Raw genomic sequence first — 14232 nt, forward strand, 5'->3', positions numbered from 1 at the left:
AGAAAGGGACGTTCCTTCCAGACAGAGAAAACGACGAGCTCACAAAGGCCCTCGGAAATCCTGAGCACCCTGGACGAACACGAGGCACGCCAGGCTCCATTCCGTGGAAGGATGGGTTTCCGGACGCAGGCGGTTACAAAAGCCACGAGAGGAGGAAAAAATTGCAGCAGGCCGGACTGCAGGCGCTGCATGCAAGGGTACAAGCGATAGAGGAACGAGAAGCAAATCGCAGCGAACGACTTGCCGAAGCTTCCCCTGTAGCTACCCCGCCATCTCAGCGGAGAAGCAGCGTGGCTTCCACCGAGCTGCTTCAGCCGGAGCTTGTCTTGACGGCTCCTGCCAGCTATCACGTGGATGCTATCATGAAGGCTCAAAATTGCCACCTTATGACGCAATGGATTAATATGAAGGTCAAGGCGGCTGTTGGCACTGTTTTTCCTAATGAACCCGGCGCAACTTTTCACTGCCGGCCGATTCCAGAAGGATATGCTAAGGTGATGGTGGATGAAATAACGGAGGGATTTGAGGACCTCCCGCTTGACCACCCTACCGGAGAAGGGGAGACTCGGCTGGGTTCTTCTCTGAAGACTCCATGCCTATGGCGGAAGGAGCTCATCAACCTTCCGAACTGGACGCCTCCGCCTCCTCCGACGACGACGACGACGAGTCAGGGCACTCTGCCTCCTCCACCGCCTCCTTCTCCGGCGAGTGACGATCAGGGCCCTCGGCCGGCTCCTTCTCCGCCACGTGGCGGCACTCCGCCTCCTTCTCTGCCTGCGCCGGCGCGCCCGAGCAGCCAGCCTCCTCCTTCTCCGCCTCGTCAGCAAGGGCGGAAGAGACCCGCCGCTGCTCCTGCAGCTGCTCCGGCGCGTCGTAGTCCTTCTCCTCCGCCTCGTAAGCAAGTAAAGAAGACAGCCGCTCCGTCTGTTCGGCCGGTGTCTAGCAGTACAGCAGAGGCGGGAGGACATACAGATTCGGTCCTTCTCTGAAGACTCCAGAGAAGTTACCATACAAGCGGACCCCGGAGGAGAACGCGAAGATCGCGCGAACCGAAGTGGATGACTGGTTTCAAGGGTTGAAAGCAAAGAGACATCCACCTCCGGAGGAGAAGGTAGATCCGGTGAAAGTGAAGCGCACTCTGGCTGCCCTGGCAAAACCACCCAAGTCTCCGCCGAAAGGCAACTATGAGCGCATTATTGCAAAGACATGGGCCGAAGCGGAGCGGTCAGGAAGTACAGTCAGTGATCAAAGTATGAAAGAACGACGAGCAGCTGGGAAACAAATTCCCCAGCTCGGCGAACAAGCAAAGCAATCGTGCCCCCCCCCTCAAGGTGCCTAGCGACATCGTCGATCCGAGGATGGTGCCCGGTTATGGCAATGTTGACGATTACCTGCCCGACGATGTACTTTATGATCCCATGGAGGTGCAGATACACAGATACGAGTACGGGAAGCCTCTTGTCAAAGATGAAAAATCTTTAACAACGATGATGCGAAGATTACATGATTGGTACTTGAAAATCTGCAGAGAGTCTGGGGGGAGGAGTACTTTGTATGCGAGAGTTAAACCGGAGCATGACCTCGTTGGAATTCAACTGTTGCCTATTCCATTTGAGGAGTTCTATCAGTTTTTCAATCAATTGGCCCTCGATAAAACAACGGTCACCTGCTACTGTCTGTAAGTACTACTACTTCTGTCATTAAGTCTCTCTATATAGCTCATCTTTTTCATTGCATGTATTTATAATTATCCTCACTATATTATGCAGATTGAAGATTGCTGAATTGAAGAAAAGACAAATCGGTGATATTGGGTTCGTTAACACATATCTCATAGATGCAACTGAGGTTGAACATCGTCCCGAAGATACTGAGGCCAACTTGCTACGATCATTAAAAAAAATGAAAACAAAGATATAATACTCTTTCCTTACAACTTCAAGTGAGTGTTACTGTCTTGTGCATATTCGGTTTCCCTTATATATTAGTCTAGGTTATAGTAATGTAATTGATGAGTTATGCATGCGTGCGCAGGTACCACTATATTCTCCTAGAGATTAGGCTTGAGCAGGGAGTAGTAACTGTCTTGGACTCTAAACGAAAAGATCCCCAGGAGTATGCGGACATGACTGAAATCCTCAAGAAGTAAGTTAAATCGATCATTATCCACCATATCAGCAACTTTGTTCATTTCCTGATATCAAGTAGTTGTTTTCTTTGTCCGGCAGGGTTTGGAGAAAATTCACCTGAAAAGTTCCGGGACTGCCGAAAGAGCTGGAAGTTGGACACCCGAAAGTAAGTACTATAGTAGCATGTTCAAGCGCTAGTTTCATCGATACCATTTAGCATTCTTGCTTATCAGTTTGATTGACCTCTATTTCTTGTAAAGTGGTTGTGGCAGGAACAAGGAATGATTTCTGTCGATACTACGTCTGCGAGTCCATCCGCCACACGACCTGTGAGCGGGACGGGTACTCCGACGAACAATATGAAGTGCGTAAATAACAATATTCACAATTTTATTTTATTACCATCATTTGTGTTGAGTTTCATTCATTCATATATATCTATCTATATATATATATATATATATATATATATATATATATATATATATATATATATATATATATATATATATATATGTATGTATTGACCCCCTTCTTCAAATTAGATGTTTCGGAAGCGGGATGAACTCCTAGCACCAGCTCGCATGCGAGCAATTCAAGAGGAATTGGCGGCAATCTTTCTTGGCCACGTGATCACTGAAGACGGAGAATACTATGTGGACCATGCGTCCGTATGATTATATTTGTAAGAGATAATTATTGTATATATGTAGCCGGTAGTGTCGGATAGATATACGAGAACTTGTTGTTCGACCAATCTCTCGAAGAAGGAGAGGTGGTCGATATCACTTCTCTCTATATGCATATATGTTCATGCATGACGATCTTATGTTTCCTTCGATTGCTTACTAGCTAGCTAGCGTGTCTAGTCCTCTCTATACGTATGTATAGTACGTAGCGTCGACCAAGCATGAACATAAGAGATGACACTTCTCTCTATTAATTATAGCTAGCTAACACAATATATGAAACACCTAAATTAACCCCCAAAACCCCCAACCCCCCTCCCCCCTTCAAAAAAAACAACTAAGATGGTCGAGTCCGAGCCGGAGAAGGAGAAGAAAACGAGTCTGAGACGAGAAGATATATATGGATGCTGCGTACATATATACGCACGTGCTACCTCTCCATCGATCGATCGATCGTCGTGCTCGTGTAGTCGTTTCCCGCTGACCAACCTGATCTGGATCGTATACATACACACAACTAAGATGGAAGACACGCCGGCGCCTCCTAATATTTTCCCGGACGACGTGCTCCTCGAAGTCCTGGCGCGCGTGGCCATGACGGACATCGCCGCCCTGTTCCGGTGCGCCGCGGCGTGCAAGCGGTGGTGCTACCTCATCACCGACCCCTCGTTCCTCTGCCTCCGCTGGGCAGAGGGCGCGAGCCACCCGTCCGTCCTCATCGGCTTTTTCACCCAGCAACGGTGCCAATCAGGGGATCAGAATGATGACCGGGACGGGGCCGACCCGTGCGAGCCGCCGGTGTTCATCCCCACGGCACGATCCGCGTTTGGCTTGGGCCGCCGGTCCCTCACCTCATTCATCCGCGGCAGCGCGGCCGGCCTCTTAGACGGCGCCAAGCCGCTCGCCACCCGCGAGGGCTTCCTCCTGGTGCGGCTGGCCCCGGTCACCTGCGGCAGTGACATCATCCTCCTAGCCGCGTGCAACGTGCTCGCTGGCACGTGCGACGTGCTCCCACCCCTGGAGAATAGGTCTTCAGCCCGCCGCATCCGCTACGGCTACGCCATCCTGACCGCCAACGATTGTGGCGCCTCGAACCACTCGACCCGCTTCTTCAAGGTGCTAGCCATGGGCCTTGTCAGCAACGTCAACGACCAGGAGAATCTGCAGTGCGATCTCCACACGCTCACATCCGACGAGCCGAGCTGGACGACGCACACGGAGTGCTTCATGGGAGCCATCGATCTTTGCTGGCGGCACTGGAAAGACGCGGTAGTGTGCGACGGCGTGGTGAGCTGGCTCTATGCGTCCATGTCCTACAATGACAACATTGGTCATCTCCAGTTTTCCACCGTTGACGTGAGTGCCAAGAACGGGCGCCTCACCTTGACAAAGCTCTTGTTCCCACCGCCGATGATTCTACCTATAACCGGCTGTTATCGTCTAGCCGCTGTCGGTGGGACTGTCTCGTTACTCTGCTACTACATTAAACACGGAGAAAAACACTTCTGCCAAGAAACCTGGAAACAAGGCGACGACATTGGAGGAGACTGGCCCTGCTCTAGAGCAATGAAACTGACTGGGCCGGGGGAAGAAGCGGCAGGCCCGTTATCGCCCATGGCTATCGATGACGTGCCCATGGAGATAGACTGGCCGGCATTGCTCATCTCTCGCCTAGCTCGCTACGCCCAAGTCATACCTGCCAGTGGCACCTCCATATCGTGACATGCTTCCAGTTTTTTCTTTTCTTTTGAAAGGTGCTTCCAGCTGTTTAGTTTGGACGTGTAGCTGATTGTATACGGTCTGGCATTATGTTACTGCTGGTAGAGGATCTTCTATCTGTTCTATTTCATTACTACTATTAAAGGGCAGTGTGATGTCGCCGTGATGTGTTCCGTTTAACACGTGTGGTCCTGTATATGACGCCTGCGTGCGTCAAACAGCTGCACCTTTGCACGTGCGCGATCCGACTCGGCAGGCCCATTTAGTGAAACACTGTCGAGAGACGTGCACTGTAGCGGCATGGTACTGTATCAAACCGAAAACTGTTACGCCCGCTTCACTGTAGCGAACCGGTTTTAAATAGGTTTAAATAGGGTGTAAGCGCCAGGGTTGATGAAAGGCGCCGGAGGAGTGAGATGTTCTTCTTCTGGTTCCTATTGTTGCGAGTGTCGGCTGGTGCAGGAGCAGCAGGGCGCTGTGCGGGCTAAGGGACCAAGCATGGGGCAAGGGGAGCAGGGGGCACCGGCGAGAAACCCATCGCGGACGGTTGGAGAAAAACATTTAGAGAGGCGGCGGTCCCCTTGGAGAAGAGCCGAGCGAGTGCGTGCGAAGGTGAGGCCGGCCGGATTAATGGTGGGAGCGGCGAAGCAATTGTCGAACTCATCGTTCAACCCATTGATAAAGGCGAGGAGCATCTCTTGGTCGCTGCAGCGCGTCAGCCATGCAGTCGAGCTGGCTGGAACGCCATGACAGAGAGGCAGGGGCGGGTCCTTGGTATCCAGATGAATACCAAAGATCTGTTGATGCATGTGTGTGTACACTGTAGCTACAATTTGTTGTATATTGCTGGTATTCATGACAAAAATAATAAAAAACGTCTTATACTATCATGTTACCGAGGGAGTACATCTCAACTAATCTTTAGATCCGATCACGGTTTAAACAAGCTACAGAATCTACTATACAAAGTTCTAACAGTGAAGAGATAGGATTGTTAGGGAGAAACGCATGTGATATGGAGCCCATCGTTATCTTCTCTGACACATGCTGTGTAGATATACGCACGTTACCATATTCAAAAGTTTTAACCGTGAAAGAACAATCCTCGTCGAGGTTGTCTTGTACTTGCGTTTTTCGACAAAGGGTGAATTTTATTGTGTCAAAATGAAGCATTAAGGGGATACAAATACAATAAGCACACACCCGGCTTCTGCATATCTAGGATGCACACAGCCAGCACCAACATACGCACATAAGAACACGCCGGCAATAGGAAAGTCATTTAAGACCAAAGCTATGCACAGGCAAGGAAAAAAGAAAAACCCAAAGCGATCTGATCTGCAATTGGCAAGCTACAACAATGACCATATCCACACCAATTGTTTTTTGACATCACACAGACGACGATGTTCTTCAACAGCAACACCTTCAGGAAGGGAGTGACGCTTAAGCGTCGTGGTCACCGGATCCACCATCCACGGTTAGAATCTAAGTTTTCACCCTGAAGAAAAGTCTGAGCATATCCGAGCAATGCCTTCAACAAGGTAACGACATAGAAACATCGCCATTGCCAGGTATAGCCAACTTGGGCAGACCTAGGCTTTCACCACGGAGCTCGAGACCGGTTGCTCAAATAGCAACACAATCAAAGTAACATGTGTGTTGTCTCCACCACTTTTTCATGATCCCAGCAGCTACATGCACCGCTGCCGCTGCACAACCATTCCTCTGCATCAAGCCGCCATCCATAGATTGCATCTGACTATCGAAGTCAACGAACGGATCTTGGAGAGAGAAACCCTCACCAAAACCTTCCGATGGCCACTGCAATCCGCAGCAAGGCCGCCCCGCTGGCGGGTTGGTTAATAAGAACCAACACTGATGATGGAACACACCGCCACCGACTACCAGCTCGCCGGAGAGAGCTCTACTCAGGCTCGTCATCCCTCAAGCTTGCACAGCCCTGAGCCGACATTTCCAGAGCTAGAGCACAAAAGACAGATCACCTTCGCCGAGGCGCACTCGCCGAGCCCAATCACCGCCAGATCAGGATTGCACAACCGCTTGCAAGGCCGCACCATGTGAATCCCCTAGATCTAGAAAGTCGAGCAACACTCGATCCAGCACAAAGCCTCGAGACAATCCGCAAAAGCACCTCATCACAGCCGTCGCACGTCACACGCCCGAACGCCGATGCATGTGCCGCAACCCCACTCTAGGGCCGGGCCCATCGAAAGGAGGCCATTAGACTAGCAGCCGCAAGGTGCCTAGTTTAGGGCGCTCCCACCATCGCACACGGACAGAAAAGCCTGCTGTTGTGCCCTCTGTCAGGTCGTCCATGTCGGATTCGAGGCTGCCAGATCTCGTCAAGGCTCAACGCCAAGATGCAACTGAAGCCACCGCAAGCCAGCAGGACAACCATCAGTCGGCGTCCCCGTCGCTGCCCACACAGCCGAAGTGGAGCGCCGCCGCTCACAGTCATGCTGGCAAGAGCGCCTTCATGACCGTGTCCGAGGCCGCCGCCCCGAGTCCCACCACCACCACCAGGACGACGCACGGGTGCCCCTCCCCCTTTGAGGCAGGGCCCGCCGCCACCGTGGCCAACGTCGGCGGCAGCGGCGGCTGGGCAGGCACGAATCACGCCCTCCTTTGGCGGCTAGGGTTTGACGCCCCGGTGCCACCAGGGGAGCGCCATGGGAGCGAAGCGTTTTTTGGATAGAAGAAAAGGAAACGGAAAACGTCGAGGTAGCCTTGTACTTAGTGTACTTATGTTAGAGTAGAGAACTGACACGAAAAGATTGATGATGTGTGTACATATATACACGGAAAACATTTAAAACCATATGGCTGATCTTTCTCTCTCGCAAGCCTCCTTCTCCTAGCGCCACGTGCCCGCTCAGGCTGTCCACCGTTTCCCCCCTTCCCCCAACCTAATCCTATCTCTACGAAGCTTCTCCACCACACATTTTCTTTCTTCTTCTTTCCCTTATATCTCATCGCCAGAGGAGAGGAGTCATGGCGAGCCACACCTAGGAAATTGGAAGAGTGCCACGACCCATGACAAAGAGTTGTATTTCGTGAGAAAGACATGACTAAGTTGACTTAATCCAATGTTTGTCAGGCTTTGATCGAACGGCCGGGGACCCGACTGATTTCCCAGATTTGTAGCAGCCGCCTACTATATACCCACGTACTCCTACTACCTTACCTGTCCATCAATCGATCAATCGCATTACCCCTGCCGGGATCCCACATTGCTCCCGAACGACGTGCCATGGCGGACGTCGCCGCGCTATTCCGGTGCGCCGCGGCATGCAAGCGGTGGTGCGGCCCTGTCATCCACCGCTCCTTCCTCCGCCGCCACTGGCCAAAGGACGCGACCCACTCGTCTGCCCTCATCGGCTTCTTTACCCAGCAACGGTGCGCTCAAGGAAATCGGGACTCTAGGTACGAGGACTTGGCCGACCGTGCGTGCCACAGGTGTTCGTCCCCGTCCCGTGGTCCGTGCTCGGCCCCAGCCGCCGGTTCCTCACGTCCTTGGTCCGTGGTGCCGCGGTCGGCCTTTTGGACGGCGCGAAGCCGCTCGCAGCCCGTGGGTGCTTCCTCCTCTTGCGCCTGGGCCTGGTCACGTACGGCCGTGCCGACAACATCTGCCTGGCCGTGTGCAACCTGCACTATGGCACGTGCGACGTTCTCCCCCTGCTGGAGAACATGTCGTCGGCCAGCATGAACTACGCCGTCGTGACCAGCGAGGACTACGGCTCCTCGAGCAGCCTCTTCATGGTTCTAGCCATGAGCATCAATGTCTACCACCGGAGCAAGCTGCATTGCGACATGCGCATGCTTACATCCTACGAGCCGAGCTGGACGACGTACACCGAGTGCTTCACCGGAGACTTTGGGATCGGCTGGCAGCACTGCTCAGACGCGGTGGCGGTGGTGTGCGGCGGCGTGGCGTGCTGGTTCTTCACGTACATAGACTACAATGGCAGGTCCCAGCTTTCCACCATTGAAGCCAACACTTGCTTTGCCATTTTTGTAAACATTTCTGAAGCAACAATTCTATAAATACACTCTGTGTGAAGAAATTTCTACTGCTCTGCACAAAAGAAGAGGATAAGCTCCATAGTTTGATAGTCGTTTGAATATACCCGTTTCACAAAAGAAAGGAAAAAGAGCTCCTTACAACAATTACGCACTTAGCTAATTGAAGCTTAATAAAAGTGATTCCTGAGGGAACTTTATTATTCAAAGAAACATAATAGGTGACGACAAAGCACCCGCACATACATTACAAGCGGATCCAAGACCACTGATAACAGGAGATCCCTATCCGCTAACCATCTTATTTTTCATGTTGGAAACATAACCAAATTAAACGACATATGACTAAAACGAAACCTCTTTCTTGCCAACTAGGCGATGTAAACACCAAGTGCATTCAGGAACGTTTTATCTGTACGCCCAAAGAAGCCAACAATTGCTTTGCCATTTGGCGCCATGATGCTGAAAGGGGTACCAAGTTTTTTGTTTGCACTATTTCCATAAGGTCCGTATGTTTTCTGCTTGTTGGTGACAAACTTGAGTGTTTGGACACATTGGACATTACTATGTACGGTAACTGTTCCGGACACTTGCGTAATAATCTCCCCAGGGCCCAGCACGATCTGCACATGAATACAAAAAATTCTCACAGACTAATATGTATATTTTTTCCAGTGAAACAATAATGACATGTACAACTTTTCCAAGATCCTAAACAACTACATTACTCTACACAAACAGCTAGTGCACACATGCAATTAAAGTGTTCTTTTATAATTTGCACGTGAATGAATGTAAATTAAACCCGACTGGGTAAGCAAATAATCACACCTCTGCGCGGCTTGGATTTTCACTACCCCAAGGACCTGCGGTGCACCTCTTGCCATTTTGGTTGATGTAAGAATATTGAATTGAACCAATTACTCCTTCATGTAGGATGGTGATACTTTCTATCTTCAAGGGGTTGTCTGAATCAACAACGGAACCCCCATTGCCACCCCATGGGCTACTCTTTGTGAGGGTGATCTGCATGTGCACAAATAACGGAGCAAGAAAAGATTGATGAGTAAATATTCAAAGAAATAACTAAAAACACCAGAAATCTGAACACCCTTCCCTGCTCACCTGCTTGCGGCAAAAACCATGAATGGTCAGCTCGATTATGTCTCCACCATCTATTTTCTGATGCAGTCTTTTGGTTACAACACCACGTGCCATAGCGAATTCACATGTCCCACCGACAATAGACCACTCACCTTCTTCATCAACAGATACTCCCATTACCTGAAGCGTGCTTTTCTTAAACCTGTGTAAAAGCTAGCAGTTAAATATAAAATATGCGCACTAATCTGACAGTATGAGAAGCTAGCTGACATGTCAAGCCTTTTAGGTGCTTAATTATAATTCTCATGAAAATAAATCTGAATATCCAGTAAACTCTAGGCTGTGTTCCTCACACACACAAAACCCTAGCAAGTGACAAAAAATGACACAATATATTGTGCGGCATAAGTACATAGTACGAAACAAAAGATTGTAACATGTACACATACCCCTCAATCTCGAACAGAATGTTGAAGGTATTGTGCCAGGTACTACCTCCGTCCGGGTTTATTGGGCCTCTGAGCCAAAGCGGCGGAACCAAGATGTCGTTTGATTTATTTCATAGTAACTGCAGCGGTTCCTCGAAACACAGCGGCCGGCTCCGTTTCTCACGCCTGCTCTCTTTCCCACGCCTGCATGCACCGAGCACTGTCCAATCCCAGTCCATGCACGCATGCATGCATGCCCAATTTAATTAGCGCGGCATTAAAGTTCTTGCTTAATAGGCGTTGTTGAGCTGATTTTTAGACGAGGGGCCTTATAAATTGGAATTGTACTCCGTGGCTCAGAGGCCCAATAAACCCGGACGGAGGGAGTACCAGTGTAGAGATGCAGCCCTTGTGCGCGGGCCACTAGCTTCTCGTTGGGGCCAACCCCATCATATATTGTCCAGTTGTGAACGGTTGTCTGGCCCCACCCAGTCTTTGCATCTGCACTTGTAATGTCTAATTGGTTTGGGCTCGGTCCCGAATAAATGTGGTGCCAGTACAACCTACTGAACTTAAATTCGGTGTTCTCCACGGACCCACCAAATGGAGTAGCATCGAAATTTGGGTGAGTGGCCATGGTCGACTCAACTCGTGGGAATGGGAGCAATGCTAAGTGGAGTACATCAGTGAGATTATTTCAGTAGAGCCAGACTGAATATGTGTGCTGTGGAAAACAGAAGCTGGCGAGTGTGGGTATTTATAGGCCAGCTGAAGCACATTGACCGAGTAGATATAGACGTACGCAGACCATATTCTATTTATTCTTGGGCATCGTCTTGTGCAGTGAGTGTATTTCAACATAAGATGCTTTTGTACTCAAGAATAATTTATACCGCCATGTGCACGACGAGCTGTTTTGCCACCTAGGAGAGGCACATGGCTAATTAATGGTTCTCACCACATTGCTAATGTGATGTACTTCTTTCTTTTAGGGGAAGCTGAGATTTCATTGATTAAACGGCATAACATCTGCTGAGAGAGATCTACAGCAGTCACACACAAGACGAGTGATTATCGGACATGCAGTTTTTTTCGCCACTGTGAGCAAAATTATTTCAAGTTTGCAATTTTTCCAAGCAAAGACGATATAAAAGCTAGTGAAAAAACTCGAACGTTGCTCAAGTCCTCCCTGTGTCTTCTTGGGGCACTCTTGTTCGGTAGCTAGTGTCTTTGGCTTGTTTAATGTTAAGGGCGGCAGCCTGTGTTCTAAGTGGTTTGCTTGATGTGTTGGTCGCGTCATTGCTGCTTTCATGAGTGCCTTACTGTGTTCTAGCTTTCACTCGGGGGAGAAGCTCCCTTCTGTGAAAGGTGCGTCACAGGCGAGTTCATTTCAGGTGGCGTGACCCCCATCAACTCCCTGCTAGGTCCCCCAGCTGTAGGCTTTTCTTCCCTGTTTGTAGCATTTTAGCTTGCCTTCAAGCTTTAGCGCCTTGTATCAACCACTATGGGGTTGCATCCGCGTTATATTTTCCTTCTTTGGTTGTATGTTCTGTTTGGTTGTAATGGTGACCGGTTGATCTCTTTGCTAATTCAAAGTCACACGAGGATCAAACCTTTTTCTCAAGTTCGTCTGGAGCCTTGTCTCCAAAAAACCTCGGAAGTTCCTTTAGGACGCATGCAGACCGTAGGTGATCTCTCCTACTAATTCCATTTAAAGACCACTGGTCGCAATGATGTACTATTTATGTTTTGGGACGTAACTTGTAAATAGAAGCCAAAACTAGGCTGCGAAAGGAAACGGAGCTCAATTTTTTCCTGAAAGACCTAAGACCATATATTAAGTATCACATATCCTTATAAATCCACCCATACCAAAAAAACAATTATAGAAATTCTTGGAGTGTCGAAGTCTTCTCCTCTTGCGTCTGACGGCGGCGCATTATGAGCATAGCTCGTTGCCGTCTTTGGAGCTCCGTCAGGGAAGGGTACCAAAAACATTGAAGACCATTAGTGAAGGTAAAATACAGATGAATCGACTAGAGACCAAAACCTACCGGATCCCGAAAGACATCCCGGAGACACATCTCTACACGTCCTCTGACAACAATAAACACACCAATGGAACAAGGGTAGGGCGGGGAGTACATTATTCCTACACAGCGACAGCATTGTCGTCTCTCCGCCGAAAGCCAAACAAATAGACTCGCTAAAGAAAACGTGAACCAAGACGCCTACTCCGTTGCATGTCAGATCTGGGTCTGAGGTCGAACTTGCCTCCTACAGGACCATGCTCTGGCACCCTCTTCTCTTGTGACCTAGGTAGGCCTGCACACCACCATAGTTCTCCATTGCGCTGGGGGCACCTTAGCAGCGCCGGCAAGCATGCCGGCTGAAGACCAGCGTAACTCGACCACTCATCCCCGATGTCGACACCAAAACAGCTCACCAACTGCAACACACGGGCATTGCATGACGATGTTCTCTGGTGGTGGCGAGAAGGGGAGGAAATAAGGTGGCGGCTAGTGTTTCAGATGTTTGACTCTGCTTCGATCGCTAAGGCAAGGAGATTAGTATGATGAAGATATCTAGCTTTTTTATGTTGCCTTACAATGAACTCAGTTAGTGTAGCGAGCCATCAATGTCGTATGATGTGGCCGTATGCATCGTTCTGATGCAGAGGCCGGGAAGTCCCCCTTTTCAAAAAAAATCAATGTCGTATGACAGCAACACAGGGTGACAATTAGAACTTTTTATGGATGGAAAATATACGGCTTCAGCAATGTTTCTGCGGGGTAGAAAAATATATTATAAGGCATGCATGTAACAGTCGCGCCGTTCACGGCCCGTGGAAACAAGAAAAAAATTGTACTCATTATTTTATTTACGGCTTATTCAATTTATATGAATTGATGGTTAATTCTATTTGCGCTATAATTCATTGTAGGTTTTTGAATCATTTAATGTGACGTTATATTTATTTGTAGCGTTCTGTCAAGGTTGTGATTCGTTTTGAAGGTCCTATAGCTTTTCCAAATTCATAGTTTAGATTGCCATAGGAATTTGTTTCTCTAATGGTTGTATCCAAAATAGACATATGCCTATCCTAATGCATTTTAATACTTCGGAACTTATTTGGAGATCAATTTATTTATTTCTTATGGAGGACGTATAAACAAATTTAGGGGGTGTTTGGTTTAGAAGTCCTAGGACTTTTTCTAGTCCCAGGGACTAATCAAAAAAGACTCTCTAGTAGAGTCTTTTTCTAGTCCCTGTAGAAAAAGTCTCTCCCGTTTGGTTCCTAGTGACTTTTTAGGGACTTTTTTTAGTCTCTGGGACTAAAAAGTCCCTGAACCAAACACCCCCTTAGTCTTAACTACAGTACATAGACGGCTAATATTATCCATTGGCTAATTTGGAAAACTTTTATTTAGGATTGCTTTTAATAATGACTCGGACTCTCCTTGGTAGAGTTGGACCAATTTTTTGTTCTTTTCCGTGGAATCAATATGGCAACACTTATCTCGAGCTCGGTAGTTCACGCATGCCTCTGGTTGATTGAGCGGCAGAGCCGCCCGTCTAGGCCTCAAAGCCAGTGTGATGTTCCGGAGGTTTGAAACTATCATCGTATCATACAATGTGGGCTCCGGTCGATCCGGAGACACAGCATCGGCTTGGCTGGTACGCATACTTGGTGCTGGTGTGTGGAATCTGAAGTGGTGGCCATGTAAACGTCATGGTGTTGGGAAGTGCCGGCTCCATCACCTGAGCGATGTGTCCATCGGCTGGTGTCATGTGTGGCCTGAAACCGGCTTTTGGATTACTATCCGATCAAGTTATTAATATTTGGGAACCGCTAAATCTCAGTCGATTGAGATTTAGTGAAGTCTTAGTCAACGTATTGTCCATTGGATTGTTTGTCTGCTTGAAGATTAGTGCGTTGCTGGTTTTTGCTTAAAACTGGCCCGTGTAGACAGGTACAGAGAGATGGGCTGCTGTTTGTCTTTGCTTTTGCTTTTTCCTATGGGGCTTGGGTTTGCTTGCGTGATGGGCTAGCGAGGGGTTGGATCCTTTTTCGTTGTCAGTTGGCTCTCTTTCGTTTTTTGTTGCACTGCCATTTTT

The 14232-nt window shown here is 48.9% G+C and overlaps 1 protein-coding gene across 1 annotated transcript; it reads right to left on the bottom strand.

The window, feature by feature from the left end:
• Positions 1 to 8952: 8952 nt before the first annotated feature.
• Positions 8953 to 10750, bottom strand: LOC123153923 (uncharacterized). Its single transcript, XM_044572798.1, has 5 exons — positions 10504 to 10750; positions 10135 to 10180; positions 9707 to 9887; positions 9413 to 9607; positions 8953 to 9204 (listed from the first exon to the last, which is right to left on the bottom strand). The coding sequence occupies exons 1-5, from the start codon at positions 10748 to 10750 to the stop codon at positions 8953 to 8955; spliced, it is 921 nt and encodes a 306-aa protein (XP_044428733.1).
• Between the last annotated feature and the right edge of the window lie 3482 nt (positions 10751 to 14232).

This window comes from Triticum aestivum, chromosome 7A, assembly GCF_018294505.1.
Source record: "Triticum aestivum cultivar Chinese Spring chromosome 7A, IWGSC CS RefSeq v2.1, whole genome shotgun sequence".
Taxonomy (NCBI): domain Eukaryota; kingdom Viridiplantae; phylum Streptophyta; class Magnoliopsida; order Poales; family Poaceae; genus Triticum; species Triticum aestivum.